Source organism: Pyrus communis, chromosome 11 (genome assembly GCF_041283825.1).
Source record: "Pyrus communis isolate YQ-2024b chromosome 11, ASM4128382v1, whole genome shotgun sequence".
Taxonomy (NCBI): Eukaryota; Viridiplantae; Streptophyta; class Magnoliopsida; order Rosales; family Rosaceae; genus Pyrus; species Pyrus communis.
Genome location: NC_142575.1, coordinates 11,333,704 through 11,350,265, shown reverse-complemented (window position 1 = coordinate 11,350,265; position 16,562 = coordinate 11,333,704). Strand labels below are relative to the sequence as shown.

The 16,562-nt window shown below is 36.4% G+C and overlaps 1 protein-coding gene across 2 annotated transcripts; it reads left to right on the top strand.

Moving 5' to 3' along the window:
- The first annotated feature begins 688 nt into the window (after positions 1-688).
- On the top strand, positions 689-15,995 carry LOC137741723 (uncharacterized). Of its 2 annotated transcripts, none has more exons than XM_088679328.1 (25): positions 689-1,106; positions 1,520-1,687; positions 3,087-3,161; positions 4,098-4,176; positions 4,795-4,859; positions 5,042-5,131; positions 5,283-5,372; positions 5,485-5,571; positions 6,216-6,299; positions 7,477-7,599; positions 9,246-9,274; positions 9,366-9,498; positions 10,021-10,581; positions 11,101-11,630; positions 11,746-11,809; positions 11,920-12,022; positions 12,142-12,296; positions 12,765-12,890; positions 13,428-13,498; positions 13,647-13,709; positions 14,303-14,375; positions 15,033-15,152; positions 15,252-15,329; positions 15,460-15,510; positions 15,604-15,995. In XM_088679328.1, exons 1-25 carry the CDS (start codon positions 882-884, stop codon positions 15,703-15,705), a joined length of 3,345 nt encoding a protein of 1,114 aa, XP_088535454.1. In that variant the 5' UTR covers positions 689-881; the 3' UTR covers positions 15,706-15,995. The 2 variants fall into 2 exon arrangements, with proteins under 2 accessions (XP_088535454.1, XP_088535455.1); XM_088679329.1 differs by having other exon boundaries at positions 717-1,106; positions 4,800-4,859.
- Positions 15,996-16,562: the final 567 nt, after the last annotated feature.

Here is a 16,562-nt window from a genome sequence, read left to right as displayed (position 1 = left end):
CTCTGGACATAATTTGAGTGCCACTTGAAGATGTGGCCACTTGAAAATTATTGAAAAAAATTAAAGGAAAGATTATTGGAAGATGTAAAGAGAAGACTGTGTATGAAAAAAATGTTTGAGGTGAATAGAATGTGAAGAATTGAAATAAAATGAGATAAGATGATATGGAATGGTGAAAATGATGTGAAAAATGTTGTAGAAATATCTTAGGTATTTATAAGAAAAAAATTAGATTTTTTTTTTAATTTCATCTTTTAAAAAAAAAAATCCAGCTGGGCCCAGTTAAACGGCTGGCTGGCTAGCTAAGGATGGCCAACCCACTGGCTATGTGGCTAGATTTTGACCCGACGGGTCCCAAGATTTTTTGGCCTAGATCTCCATTAAAGATAAGTTTTGTGTATAAAAGAACTATCTTTTGACCTATAACATTATGGCCAACCCGATTGGAAATCGCTTAGCATTTCTCAAAATTTGAATTCTGTATGCCCATTTTGGAAATTATGAAAGTTTTGCATCCTATGATTAAAAATGTCCACTTTTGTGATTAGCTTTTCATTATTTTATTTCCAACGATGACAAATTTTATTATTTTAAACATATACATATCGGCACAAAGTATAACGCGTGCTAATGGATTTTACTCGAGCATTCGTAATAGTATAGTGCATTAATTTTGCGAGATTTGACTATATATTGTTTTCTGGCCATATCCTTGCAACAGCAATTAACAATAAAAAGATTAGGCGCTGAGAGTGAGAGAACTCCAAGTCTGCAAAAGCAACGACGCGGACTCGCGCTGAAACCATCAGATCCAAAACCGCGATCGCAGCTCCTTCCTGCAATGGATTTTGCAGCGCGTGATCTCGGAGTTTCGAATTGAAATGCAGCCGAATCTGTCTCCCTTTGGCAGCGTTTTGGCGAATCCGTTTTTGTTCAATGGCGATTTGAGCGAGGGCATTGAGACCCCTGGGGTTTTGTTCTTGGTCCCCTTTTTGCTTTTCCAAGGTGGTGCAATGGATTTATCAAAGGTCGGCGAGAAGATTCTGCGCTCCGTTAGGTCTGCCAGATCGCTCGGCCTTCTCCCCTCTGCTTCTGATCGACCAGAGGTGATTGAAATTTCGGTTTTTGCACGTAATGCAGCTTTTTGGCGCTCCAATTCGATGCGTTTCCTGTTTAGTTGTGTGAAATTCGATTGTTTCGGAGTAAAAGCGAGTTGAAATTGTGTAATTAGATCATGTCATTTGATAGTGTTTGTTCTAAGTGTGTGAATTTTGCTTTATATACTGAATTATAGTTTGTTTTGGGTGATTATCTGCGGTTTCGTGGTAATTAAGAAGAAGGTTTAATTGAATAATTATCATTTTAAGAGCAATGCTTATTAATCTGATGGTCTAGTTAATTCACTGTGAAGTAGGGAACGAAAATGTTGTGCTTACTGCAAAATTTGGCTGCTTGGCACAGGGTTAACATTAATTTTCCGTTCTTAATGTCTTCATGTGTTGTTTACCTTATCGAACAGGTTCCTGCACGAGCTGCGGCTGCTGCAGCTGTTGCTCGTGCTATTGCTGGACTGCCTCCGCATCAAAGGTTTAGTCTATCATCAAGCTCTGAAGAATTGAGCTCAATATATGGAAGCAAACATCATGGTCAAGAAGTAGAGGAGATAGAGAAAGAATTCTATGAAGAGGTGCTACTATATAATTATGTTTTTATTTTATTTTATTTTGTAGCCCTCATGACTTGTAGTTTGTTAATGTTAGGTTATTTAGGAATTTACCAAGTCATCTTCCATGTTTCAAGTAGTAGAAAGGTTGCTAACGGTAGCTCATAATCATAGGAAATAGTTTTTTTGACAACCACAAGAAGAAATGTCAATTGTGTTCTGCGATACTTCCTCAGTTATAAAACATTTGTGTCAATCAAAAAACTAGCCCTCATGAGATTTATATTTGTGGAACTGCGGTGTTGCACATGCTATTGGTAGCTCACACATGTAGGAGATAATTTTTCTCAACAACCAAAAATGATATATTTTCATTTATTTGGGCAGTTATTTATTCATTTTCTTAGTTATTCTCTAAGAAGCTGTTTTGAAATATTTAATCATGTCAGAGGTAGTTAAAAATCCATATCTTAACCATTCTGCGGTTGATGACAATGAGGAGCAAATTATTGAAACAACTTGGATTCCCTCGCTCCAACCTTATAAATTATTCTAAGTAGTCTAAGTATGTATTCTCCACAGTACGATTATGACTTTTGGACTTGTAATTCATTACTTTGTACATATAAAGTGTATGGTAGAGAAATGAATTATATCATAATTCTTCTACTCCCTTCTCTTTCCTTGCTTTACTATGTTATTGGGACCCCTTATCTTTCAACAAACCTTAAGTTAAGTCACAAACAAAATGAACCATTGTTATTGACGTCATGCTAGGTTCTAAAAGATGCTAGGCACTAGTCGGGCGGTGGATTGGGGCCTAGCGCCTAGGTGGGCTAGGCGGATTTAAGTAAATTAACTATTTATACTTTGAAAAACACATAATTGTATTAGGATGCATAAATTGCATAATAAAATGACTATAAAGTATTAGAACATATTGAAAGCATAAGGAACAAACATATAATGAGTGTTCATTCAAGTATCCAATAAGTCTCTTACATTTTATTGAACAAATAAAATGCAAAATGAAAGTTATAGATTTTCTGTCTAAGTGGGAGTCGCAACCTAGGAGGGTACCTAGGCAGGTTTAGGCAGGCTAGGCGGATGCTTAAGTGGGTCTGGGTGCCCTTTAATTTTGAAATGCCTATGGACTAATTAGGGCAGTGGCCAGCTGCTTAGCGCCTAGGTGGGGCCAAGATGGCGCTAGGTGGGAATTTTTAGAATAGTGGGCTGCTATTATTATTTTGTTGTTGTTGTGGTTATGTTTTCGTTGGTAATTTTATACCTTCTCTTTCTTTCTAATAATACTTGCTAATGCTTCCACTTCTTGACGGAGTGTTTATTCAACGGTTACCATTTCTGTGTGGATTAAATTTGAATTATCTGTCTTAAAAGCTTTGCAACTACCTCTTAAATGTAGAATTTTGATCCAGTCAGACATATTTTGGAGCATATTCCATCTGAAGAAAGTGACCTGGCTTATTTTGAGAGACAGGTGATTTTGTAGTTTCTCCATCTTCCTTGCAACCCACATATTCCAGTTTCTTCATTTTGTTCAGCATGTATGCTAGTCTTTTGTTTCCCAGGTAGAGGATTACCCTCGAAGTTGTCTTTTTCATCTTCAATGGACTATTCTGATGTTTTGCATCAGTTCAATTGTTTTATCAAAATATTGCATAATTGAGTTAAATGTCCTGTTTTCTTGAACTCTTTGTTTCAATCTTGTACTAGAATGTTAAATAACTTTTCATATGTTTGTGGCTAGTTAGCTTACATATGATGCCATAGTCATTCGGAAATTCTTCACACATGTAGGACTTAGTTACATATACATGTTACTGTTCGGATGATTCGATCTGCAAATGGTTCACTACTCTATGTGCTCAATTGGTAAAAGTAACCTCTTTGGTAATTTATAACCATTTGCTTTCTACTAATCATGGTTTTGAACCAACCAATGCTTTTCATGGGCCTATCGTGCCTTCATTCTCTATTATTGTCAGATTCGTTATTTGGGTTGAATTGAAACAGGAAAAATTGTAGATGAAATGAACGAGTCTATATCTTGCAGCAGCAGTATTGACAATTCTTTTGGATCTGTGTATGCATAGCCTTTCATTCTTGTCTGATATTCATTCTTCTTCTGTTACATCACGAGCACTTAAATTCAATTCTCTCTTTGAATGGTGTTTCCACTTTTTTATCTATCTTGCACATTCACTTTTTATCGATTACATGTCCTTGTCAACATAATTTGCAATGCTTACATTGCTGGCTGAAACCCGTATCATATGCATTTATAAAATAGTCATAGTCTATTTTTGCATGCTTGTGGCGTGGTTATTTGGAAGTGTAATAATCAATTCCATTGGTTATGTCTTTCAACCTCTTGTCTAACAATGTTATCTACCATCTAAACCCTCATTTGTAGGCCGCTCTTAGATTGGCACAACTGGATAGAGTAGCTGAACGTTTATCCCGCAAGGTTATGGAACATCATGAAGTAATGGGTAAGTTTTAATCAAAATGTCTAAACCTTTTCTGCAATTGTTTTGAAGTACATTAAGGAAGTATTATACTGCATGGCCTTCTGGAAATCTTACCTATATAAGTTATTGAAATTGTGCTTTAAACTCCTAAACAGTCCCTTGAAATATTGGAATACTTTTGTTCACCCCCTAAAGTGGGGGGCGGGGGGGGGGGGGGGGGTGATGCCCACCACCCCATTGGTTGACTTTAGATTAGTTTATTTTTGAGAGTCGTGTTTTTTTTATCAATTCAACCAATCTAATTTAACTGTAACCAATGAGGTGGTGATCATCACCCCCACTTTAATGAGGAGAAAAGAGGAGGGGGAAAGAGCCGGGGGGGGGGGGGGGGGTGGGGGTGGGTTGAACAAAAATGCACGCTTTGGAATGTTATGCGTTTTTATCATCGTATTGCTATTGTATCGGCAAATTGAAATATCTTAACATTTGTTTCCAGGGTGGCAGAGTAGTTGAGTGGTTGTTTATTCAACGCTACTCTCTCTCTCTCTCGTGTTCTGGCTCAACAATAGTTCATTGCTGGAGTTTGATTTACAATATATTTCAGTTTCAAATGAGATCTTGACACTTACTTTTGGCCAGTGAAGGGGATGCATTTGGTCAGGGAATTGGAGAAAGACTTGAAAATTGCAAATGTCATCTGCATGGTAAGCCCTTGCAGGATGTGTCATCCAGAATGTGGTCATTCTGAATTTTTCATTTGCTTCTATTGATTATTTGATATAACTTTGTTTTTGTCGAAACTCTTTTTATATGTTTTTTTAATGTCAAACTCCTTTTATATGTTTGCTCTGGCTTTTATTTACTGTTTTTGTAATTGTATTTGCAGAATGGAAGGCGGCATCTGACCTCATCAAGGAATGAGGTTTCTAGGGATCTCATTGTAAATTCCAATTCCAAAAAGAAACAAGCTCTTCTGGTATGTTTGTTACTTTGTGCATGGTTAGCAGTAACAATCTTTTTTAGATATTTTTCCCTGGTTCCTAGGGATCCCATCATAGTCACTTTGATAGTTCTCGTTGCATAAGCATAACCTTACGTATACAGTTTCCTATTTTTATGAAAATCAGGACATGCTTCCTGTTTTAACTGAGCTTGGTCATGCACTGAAAATGCAAGCAGAGCTCGAGTCTCTGGTTGAGGAAGGAAATTACTGCAAGGTGGGTTTATATATCTGTTCTCCTGCAGTTTATATTATACTCTCCAGTTTTCGTTTCATGTTGCATTTTAATCTTTATAATTATTTGGTTAAATTCTCATGTATATTTACAGGCCTTTCAAGTCCTGTCTGAATATCTACAGCTGTTAGATACTTTTTCAGATCTTTCTGCAGTACAAGAGATGAGCCGTGGTGTAGAGGCAAGTATTAAGCTACTATTAAGAAGCATTTTTCTGTTAACAGATTTACTTTGATATTTCATATGTCTCTGTGCCTCAATATTCTTTACCATGGATTAAAAAAAGTCTTTAGTTTATGGTTTACATCTTTACCTATTGAGGGGCTACTAGATTATACTTTATTTATTAAAATATAAAAAAACTGTTGCCCCACATCCTAATAAGCTATGGGAGTAGGGTGGTCAACCAACAAAAATTGTATCATGTTGCTAGAGCAAGGAGGTCCTCAGTGCAAGTCCTTCCAATTGGAACCTTCCCACTTCCCAATATGAGTCTTTTTTTATTTTATTTTATTAATTTTATTATTATTATTTTTTAAGCAAGTGATATTGGGGGGTGTGGGGGAGTCGAACTCGAGACCTCGGGTGCAGGGGTGGATGCTTGAGTCTTAACCAACTACAAGCCCCTTGCTGAACCTCCCAATATAGGTTGAGTTTCACATGTTGGGTTGTAGTGGTGGATCTACCCACACGGGAGGGGCATTTCAGGATATAGAATAATCATGAAATCTTGCCTTGCATCCCACCACTTGAATTTTAGGTACTACTGGTAAACCAACAAACTTTATCATGCTTACATTTTATTTTTTCATAACATGGGTGTAGGTTTGGCTTGGAAAAACTCTTCAAAAGCTGGATTCCTTGTTGCTAGGAGTGTGCCAGGAGTTCAATGAGGAGGGCTTTATAACTGTCAGTGCTTTTCTTTCTTTCTTTCTTTCTTTTGTTTCTCTTTTCCTGATAACTGGATCATTAATTTCTCTCAAATGCTGCATGAAGATTTTGTAGATTTCTACGTGAGTTTCATTACATATAGTTGTTCTTAGATTACATTTATTTCAAATAGCTTGATATTCTTTTAAGTGGTCATTATCCTTTACACAATGATATTGATGAGGAGGATACAGAAATACCATGGTTCAAATTTCTGTAAAGATATCTGCTTTCTTCATATTATTTAAGGAATATCAGTACCAAATTATGTATACAAGAGGGACGAAGCACCTAGTAAGTGAAAGTAGTATTTTTTGTTCTCTCTCTCTCTCTCTCTCTCTCTCTCTCTTTCTCTCTCTATGTTCTGCTCCACTCAGTCCGAGTTTCCTTTACTTTGTACCATTTGGTATGTGAATTGAGAAACAACTTGTCTGATCCAACCATGTATTGAAGTGATCTTATGTCTGATTCTTGTGTTAATATTATGTTGCTCCCCGTTTGAAGTAAAGGGTTATGTTGCTCCATTTGTTATTTTGAGTTAATTTTATGTTGATTACTGATAGGTATCTTCTCCGTAATTTGATTGCTCCCAAGTAATTTCATTGCTTGTACCTTGTGCTGAACTAATTTTACCTGCATTCTTAAACTTCTGTTAGTTTGATATTGTCTTATTCCTATTTTTGAAAGTTCTAATAAATGTTCGATACGTTTTCTGTATTTGATTGATATAAAACTGGGGCTGTTAGTTGGATTCTGTTTTTGTCAAGTAAAATTTGATTGGAAATAGGAAAAGCAACTAGGGATATACGGAAGACACTATTCAGAAAAATAAAATTAAAACCAGCACCAAATTTAAACACCCAGGAGAGGGTAAAATCTTTGAACTGAATGGCATTAGAGAGCTGCAAGGAATAGCATCAATAAATGAGTGGTATTTTACTCAATTCACTATTTAGAGCTTTCTGGTTATAGTAGATCCACGTATTAATGCTGCAACCACTTTAGTGAGAGCATGTTCAGAAAAGTTTTAAGTTGCAGCATCATCATTCTTCTCTTTTTTCTGGATGATAAGTTTAAGTTGAGGGATCAATTGTATGCTCTTTCAGGTTTTGTGTGATGTTTACTTTGACTTGATATACTATTAAATGCTGAACAGGTGGTCGATGCTTATGCACTAATTGGGGATATCTCTGGCCTTGCTGAGAAGTTACAAAGTTTCTTTATGCAGGAAGTTCTGTCAGAAACCCACTCTATATTGAAGAATATTGTGCAAGAGGAGGTATGCTGATATAATTATGATTTAGAAGTAGAATAGTTCATGCAAAAGTGTTGGGGTAACACAGAAAATAAAATATCTCCATATAGTTGTGGATTTATTTCTTGAAACTTATGTTTAGTCTGTCTGTCCCAACCACTCCCCCCCCTCCCCTCCCGTCCCCTCCCTCCTCTCTTTCTCCAAAACAATAATGTGGAGACAAAGATAAATTTGGCAGCAACCTGAAAATGACGTGTATACAAATTAAGGAGTTTCAGATAAGGCAGCATTTTGCTTCTCTAGGGACACTGCAGTAACAGGTGGCTATGTAAGACCTCTGTGGAAAGCTCTGACGATGGGTATACAAAATGTGGGTACAAAACAACTTACCATGTTAGGGTGGCTAGATCATTTTTCAGAAAGGTTACTGTTTTGGTTGTGGACAACAGAAGTTTTTTGAGCTGATGTTATTTGAGGCAAGACTATGATTCAGAAGGGATTCTGGATTCATCCCAGGTTTCCCTTTGTACAATTGGGAAACTCATAATGACAGTCAAAGGTCAGTCTTGGGTGAGTTGAGGATTGCACAAAAGTTCAATCCAATCATCACATGGTAGAAGATGAGGAAAGCGGTCGGATGGGTACACTTGGGCAAATAGAGGATAGCAGGAAAATTGAGTCCAAAAACACAAGGTAAACAATGAAGAATGGGGAAGGGTACATTTGGGAGTAAGAAAAGGATGAGCGCACCATAATCTAGTATCCTACAGAATAAAAAATGAAGACTAGGAAAGGGGTAGAAGGATGGGAAGAAACCTAGGGGGCCTAGTACAGGAAAGGGTAATACTGGTCTGAGGAAAATGTTAGTAGGCATACATATAAGGCCCAAGAATTAGAATTGTTGGACGAGGGACTGGATCACGATATTGTTGGTTGTGGGAGCATATTAGAGGAAAATCGCGGATGACTCAAAAAGTTGGTAGAGCTAATGACCCTAATTTATTAAACCGCAGACCAAAATCAATTTGGAATGGCTTCATCAGAGGCTGGGTATTGGGAAGATCAGAGAGAGTTTTAACTACAACAGAGGCTTGGGCCTTGTCTGATGCAAAATTCTACCAGTGTTGGAATGTGTTCCAAACAAGAAGACCAAGTACCTGCTCATCTCCCCATATAAAGATGCATATTCTTTCAGCATTGCCATTTCCCCTTCTAACTTGTGCAAGGTAGATGCAGGTGCTTGGAATAGTGGGTGCTGGGGCTGGAGATTTCCTTTTTGGTGGAGGGGTTTTTGGGAGATAGTGCAGATTAGAAGGCAGTTCTCTGTGGCACTTTGCAGTTTTGGTGGTTGTTAGGATTGTTTGGATGGAAAGAAACAAAAGAATTTTTCTAACATATGAACTAGGTGGGTTTTCTTTGGGGGAAGAATACTTTTGGCATTCTTCCTGATGTCTGCGTCAAGACATTTTAGACAGTCCTTGGGTTTATCTTTGCAGGGGACCTTATTCTTTCAATTTTTCTGCTTGTGCAGTTTGTTTATAGATGTTTTGTTTTGATAAAAGAGAGTATTTTGTATTAAAAAACAAAGAGATGATAAGATCTATGGTGTTCACTTTATAGCTGTATTGTGAGACAATATCTATACTTAGATGATTAATTTATCTTTGCAGGATCAGGGATTTCACATGCAAAATAGTCGGTACATTTTCTACATCTACCGGTGCTAGTATCGTAATGTAACAGAACCATACATCTTGTATGCATGCTAATGCATTCTTATGTGTTTCCAGACTTACCTACAGCGATCTATGCCTTCAGATACCTGAACCAAAGTTTAGGCAGTGTTTGTTAAACACACTAGCAATCCTTTTCAAGTTGATGTGTTCATATCATGAAATCATGGGCTTTCAGCTGGATAATAGGGTAAACTTCAATTCACACTTTTACTTGATCGTATTATTTTTCATTATATATTTGGTAATGTATTTATTTATTTTGGTTACATGCACTTCTTCCAAATTTTAAATAATGTTAGTTGATAGTTCCTCTTTGTTACTGCTTATTACTATTGGCTGGTAAAGTATATTTGAATGTGTTTCCCATTGTTTACAACTTAACCTGTCCGTCAGAATGTTTTTTGCCGTTCAGTATTGTCTCTAAATCATTTTCTGTTTGCTTTGTCATAACAATTGAAAACTGTATTGCAATACTTTTATGCACTCAAATGTATTGATGTATCAATATTATACAATAAATTAAGCTGTTTTCTTCTGTTACTAGTTTTCTTTGGATTCCGTTGAACTGTATTACAGCCATAGTGGTCACATACTTTACGACTGTAGGTATTTGGCAGAAATATGGCTCCTACATACACACATGTTCGCACAAAAACAGAATCATTTTATTTTCCAGGATATGAGAGAAATCTTTATGTCCTTGTTTTAGGATTCAGCCGGTAAAACTCCAAGCATGACACAGAAGGAAAGTGACATCTCTCCGACTCCTGGGGGGGTTCAGCAAATTTCACCTCCTTGTTCTTCCCAAAAAGTTAATGGCTCTCTCGCCGAATCTGTAGATATAGTGCCTGGTTCAGCATACATAGATGAATCTACAACCACCTGCTCTTTGGTTGAACCTGCAGGAAACACAACTTCCACTAATTATCAAAATTTAGTTGATGAGGCGAGTAAGGATGACAGTACAACATCAACAAGTGGATCCCCATGGTATCAACTACGAAAAGATGCCACAGCATTTGTTTCACAAACCCTTCAGAGGGGACGCAAAAATCTTTGGCAACTCACAGCTACTCGTGTATCGGTCTTGCTTTCTTCAGCTTCTGTTTCTTCTGCTAGCATACACCAATTCTTGAAAAACTATGAAGATCTGGGTGTCTTTATCTTGGCTGGGGAAGCATTTTGCGGAATTGAAGCAGCTGACTTCAGGCAGAAGTTGAAGGCAGTATGTGAAAATTATTTTTTAGCTTTTCATCGGCAGAATATACATGTAAGTCAACTTTACAGGTTTTGTCCTCCAAATAGGGCTATGCTATGTGATGACTGATATTATGTTTGTTTATTTCTGTTCTTTCTAATTATAAAACTGATTGGTTACTGATTAAGAAATTATTGATTGTTATGAACTCGTGACCAAATAAGAGTTGTGGACTACCAGACATTGCTCACTGCCTGATGTTACACACATAAATAGTTTTTTATTGCATTTGCTTTTACTTGTCCAAACTTGTAATATCACATGCAAGATAAAACCCTACTTAGGTGGCATGTACATAACTGGTGTGCTACCATGGTTGTCCAGTCACATGTGTTCCCCTGTTGTGTATTGCAATTCAAATGTATTAGAAACATTTTGTTTGAACAGTTTTGCCTCCCAACACTTATTTTATACATTCTCATTAGTTTATTTTTCGAAATTATGTTGTAGATTTAAACTTTTACTATGCACAAGCACAACACTGTCCAGATGCACTTATATAGATAGTTGATACTTTAAAAAAATTTTTAGGCGCTTAAAATGGTGTTGGAAAGAGAAATTTGGTTCATGATGCCACCGGATGCAGTACAAGAAATTACATTTCCCGGGCTTGCTGGTGATGGAGCACCTATAATTGTTCCATCTGAGGGTAAGTCTAATGCCAGGGTTCTACATTCTGATAAGTCTACAAGAGTTGTTGATACTGGTGCCAAGAAGAGTGGATTCTCTAATTGGCTTAGAAATGGAAACCCCTTTTTGTTAAAGCTGGCACATACATCCAAAGAAGGTCTTAAGTGGAACAGTACAACTGGTGAATCTGATGGTAATTTTAGCGAAAGGCTTGGTGATAAGGTCTCTCAACAAAACAGTGATTCAAGTCATTCTGATGGTGCTAATTCTGTTTCGGAAGAAGATAATGAAGATCTTCTTGCAGACTTTATTGATGAGGATAGTCAACTCCCAAGTCGAATTTCGAAACCTAGACTGTCAAGAAATCAATCTTTACATTATAATGATGGAGAAATCATAGCTCAAACTGGATCATCTATTTGTCTTCTAAGGTGAACTGCTCTGTATTTACTGGAGAGATTAATGCACTTTCAGATATAAAAGCCTGAATTATGTATTTTGGAATGGATGCTTGACAGTTGATCTGTATTTTCTTGTACATTTTAGGTCAATGGATAAATACGCCAGGCTTATGCAGAAATTGGAAATAGTCAATGTTGAGTTCTTCAAGGTATCTTATACTCTTTATATATCTTTTTCTCACTTCCATGTCTGTTCTTTATGCTTATTAATAAAAACCTGTGATGAGTCTATTTTTCCTGATTCAGTATATTGTTGCAGGGAATATGCCAGTTGTTTGAGGTATTTTTTCATTTTGTATTTGAAACATTTGCTCAGCAAAACAACAATTCAGGTGGAAAAGGGTCACCAGATCCGATTAACTGTGAGTGCTTTCTTTTTCAGTGCTTCAAACTATTTTGTGTTCTTTATCTGATCATCTACTGATTATGATACTTTGTGATTCTGATGCACGCTTGAACCTTATCATGTTGTTCTACACAGATCGGCTGAAGACAGCCTTGTCCAGAATACAACAAGACTGTGACCAGTGGATAAAGTCCCCATCATCTTCATCCACATCTCTAAATTCGTCATATACAGACATCACACCTATGAGTCCTCCCAGTAACACACCAGGAACATCCTTTGGTCTCAAGGTAATAATTAAATATCATTTGGTCCTCCTAGATCATCTTTTAGATGGAAAATAATAACAACTTTTCATTCCAAAATTTTTGAGTTTTATGCACCTTGTGCATTCATTACTTGCCCTATAAGTTAGAAAGTTTTATGTGCTGTACTTGTGCATTTATTCATATTGGCAGTTTATCATGGTCTGCAGAGCATATATGGGTTGGCATGCTACACCTATACAACAAGTTTCAGTCATCCTTTTTATTTTTTTTTAAACGTTACGAAACTATGATGCTGTACACTAGGTTCAATCTTTGTAATGTTGCAGTATAACTTCATAAATTTAAAGCAATTCCTTAGTTACAATGCTATTCAGTGATGGCATGGAAGTTACCAGATGTTCTATACTCTCTTGGTTTTTTAGTTAGAAGTTAGAACTAAGCCATATGCAATATAAATCTGCTTTAAGTTGCATGACCATTTTGTTGCAGGAAAGATGCGCTGGTGCTGACACTATCTCCCTTGTTGCTCGAATATTGCATAGATCTAAAGCTCATCTCAAGACAATGCTACTTCAGAATAATGCTGCTGTGGTTGAAGACTTCTATGCACATCTGGTAGGTTCCTTTGTTATTGTCTGCTGGAGTTTTTCAAAGATTTCATGCTAGCTTGGTGGGGTGTTAATAAAATGATGTGATATGATCTTAGTTTAATTTTCCATAGTGGACGGTTTAGCAATAATTGACTAGGAACATGTTTTATTGGTATAAAATGATTCTTGATACAATTGAATCTCATAAATAAATATCTCTGTGACATGGATGATACTATGATGGGGGTTGTATAATTGTATTTGTAAGTGATACTTCTTAGATTCTTACCAATGTGCATTTGACATTGAAAATAAATCCAAAGTAGAAAAAGAAAATTGTTTCGGTACTGCTAGATACTAGGTAGGCTTGTAAACCTTGTATAAGTAACACTAATTTTTCTCACAATTAAGTTTTTGTATGTTTCTCACAATTTTATTAATATGACTTGTTTGATTTCTTTATTTGTTATTCATCTATAGGAGTCAAATGTTTTGACAAATCATTAATTTTTTTGATGAATGCCTATAATTCAGTTTGAATTTATATATATATCTTTATTAGGTTGATGCTGTACCAGATCTTGTAGAGCACATTCATAGGACAAGTGCAAGACAACTGCTCCATATTAATGGGTAAGACCAGAGTTCATGGCCTGGTTGGGTTTACTTTACTATTAGGTTTTTCTTTCTGCAGATAAATCAAACATCTTTTCATTTAAAAAGGCTCCCCTTTTTCTCTTGGTTTCTACTTTGTCATTTCATGGAGAACCATTATTTGCAGTTATGTGGATCGGATAGCCAATGCAAAATGGGAAGTGAAAGAGCTTGGACTAGAGCATAATGGGTTAGTTTCTTGATATTTATTCTTTATTTATTTGAAAGTTTCCGGTTTCATTTTTATGATCTTGTACCATGCCGTTGACAATGATCTTTCAGATTTTGTAAAATTCCTTCTTGGGGCCAGCTAGCTTTTAACACATCGAAGCTTTATCTGTATGATAAATTAGGAGCGACATGTTTACAAAAACTGATTCTGTGGTAGTTATTTAGATCTTGGATGAGAACCAAACTTCAATTATGCTTATGGCTCTTCAATTTGTGGTCTTATGTTTCTGAAGGTTTTAACTTTTGTATCATATGGCATTATAATTTATTGTTTTCTTTTGGGCGTTTTCTTAAATATATCATTTGCCACAAATCCTCAAGTCTCAGAAATTTCTTCCCTGAGCATAACTTGTTTTAGGCCCTTCTTTTAGGTCTAATGCATGGTTCCTCTTTGCATGTCAATCCTTGACGACCATGTTCGCCTTGTCTTTGTATGTGCAAGAAACAGAGATTTGTGAAAAGTCTTGCTGAAATGGCTTTCACACCAATTTTTCCTCTCTACTACCATATGACAAGTGTCAAGTTTTCTGACATGAGTTGTTGCTTTAATAGGTATGTTGATTTGTTATTGGGAGAATTCAAGCACTATAAAACAAGGCTTGCTCATGGGGGAATTCGCAAGGAGGTAAATAACTGGCTGTTTTTCTTGGAACTTTCACAATAAAATGGAGAAGTTGCTCTTCTCTCAATAGGGTTCGAATGGTTAATGGGATGACTTGATTGGCTTGCTTCTGGAAATTGTGTATTCTTTGGGTATGGACTGTTATTGTGTGGTTATTCTGTTATGCCTTTATGCTCTATCTAAAGTTACTTTTTCTCGGGTGGTAAAAGAAATAAGTTATTAGGTTTTACGTTGGGTATGCATTTTTATGGTGTGGTTATTCTGCCATGCCATTCTGCTCTATCTAAAGTTACCTTTTTCCTGGGTGGTAAAAGAAAATAATTTATTAGGTTTTACCTTGGGTATGGAATGTTATTGTGTGGTTATTCTGTTATGCCATCGTGCTCTATCTACAGTTCTGTTTTCCCGAATGATAACAGACAATAAGTTGTTTGGTTTTACGTTGTTTATATCAGACTACAGGGATAAATTGCGCTTATATTTTTGTATAATGGTATGCACTTTTGACATGACGCAACTGCTAAATATGAAATTGGTATCTGAATTGCATAGTGAATAACCACATGCTTGTGCTAAGAACTTTATGTGTTATTGAAAGTGGGCATGTATTTTAAAAATAAAAATGTGCTTGATTGCAAATATATGTATGTATACATGTAGGTTCAAGACCTCCTCTTAGAATACGGACTTGAAATTGTGGCCCAAACTCTCATAGAAGGACTCTCCCGTGTCAAGAGGTGTACAGATGAAGGGCGGGCTCTCATGTCATTGGATCTACAGGTTCTCTCTCAAATTGGACAAGATATGAATCTCAACATTCCTTTAGCGTTGCTCTCCTTTGCAGCTTAATGAATTTCAGGACTCCTTTGTGGGTTTTAGGTTTTGATCAATGGCTTGCAGCATTTTGTCGCAATGAATGTGAAGCCCCATTTACAAATAGTTGAAGCCTTCATTAAGGTAAGCTCAAACATAGACTAAATAGTTAGCAAGATCTTGGGGAATTCTGCTATATTGGTAAGTGACTAGAACAACTTGGTTGAAATGGGGTTTTGAAACTAACTTTCACTCTCTTTCTACTCTTGGTCAGGCATACTATCTTCCGGAAACTGAATATGTACACTGGGCACGTGCTCACCCGGTAAGAGATTCCATCACTGCGGACTTCTTGTGTTTAGATTTTGGACACTGATTTTCTTACATCATGAATATGAACTTACCTTTTCCACTGCAGGAATACACAAAAAATCAAATTGTTGGGTTGATCAACCTTGTTGCCACTATGAAAAGTTGGAAGAGAAAAACCAGACTGGAAGTGCTAGAAAAGATTGAATGAGCATGCAACTTCGGCTAAGCGTGGTAGGTGTTTTAATCATTTAGAACCTCACGTATTGTCGTCTCTCACTCTTCACTTAATTTTTTTCTAATGAGCTACGTATATTTGATTTTGTTTTGATTTTTCATCATCATGTGCACCGTACATGTTGATCCCGGTTGTATATTTTCTCGTGTCTGAGTTTGTAATATATTGTCATCCCTAATAGGGACGATTAAATGTATTTTTGGATCACATGAGTCTCGAAATAATGATATATCAAGAGAAAAACGTACAATTGGAAGTTGGAACCACGAGCTTTCATCGAACTGTAGTAAAGCTTTCGCGCAATTTTCCGTTACCTTGCTTGAGCAGATGCTTATGAATTGGTTCTGTAGAATAGCTAGGGACCTTGAAATCTTCACAGAAAGGCATCTTATCTATGTTTGGGTGAGCGATTATGATTTCAAAGTCCCAAGTGACTGAGGTTAAGTTATGAAATGTAAGATATAAAGCCCTCCATGACCAGTACAAAGGCATTTTAGAGAGATTTGCAAATACTTGGAAGGTGTCGTTTGCAAACCCTCCAACAAACCTTTGTAAATTGTAATGATTATGGAGCGCATTTCTTAATCCCTCCTATCAATTTTTTGTGTGATCCATTTTTTATCAACTTGGACTCAATTTCTTGAAACTTGCCAATCCTTCTCCCCAAACATAATGTTTAGGGAAATGGTACCTCAAAGGATCTTTTTATTCTGTTAGTAATAGTTATCTAACATATATTTAGGACCCTTTTTTATATTCTTTTTTTTTTTTTTTTAAATTTATTATTATTATTATTTTACTTTTTGTGTTTAAAATACGAGGAAAGTATA

Bases quoted from the DNA above. Each gene is read 5' to 3' on its own strand.
- LOC137741723 (XM_088679328.1), top strand. From the start codon at position 882: ATGCAGCCGAATCTGTCTCCCTTTGGCAGCGTTTTGGCGAATCCGTTT. The intron at 6,300-7,476 runs GTCAGTGCTTTT...AATGCTGAACAG, and splicing joins ATGAGGAGGGCTTTATAACT to GTGGTCGATGCTTATGCACT. The intron at 12,023-12,141 runs GTGAGTGCTTTC...TGTTCTACACAG, and splicing joins GTCACCAGATCCGATTAACT to ATCGGCTGAAGACAGCCTTG.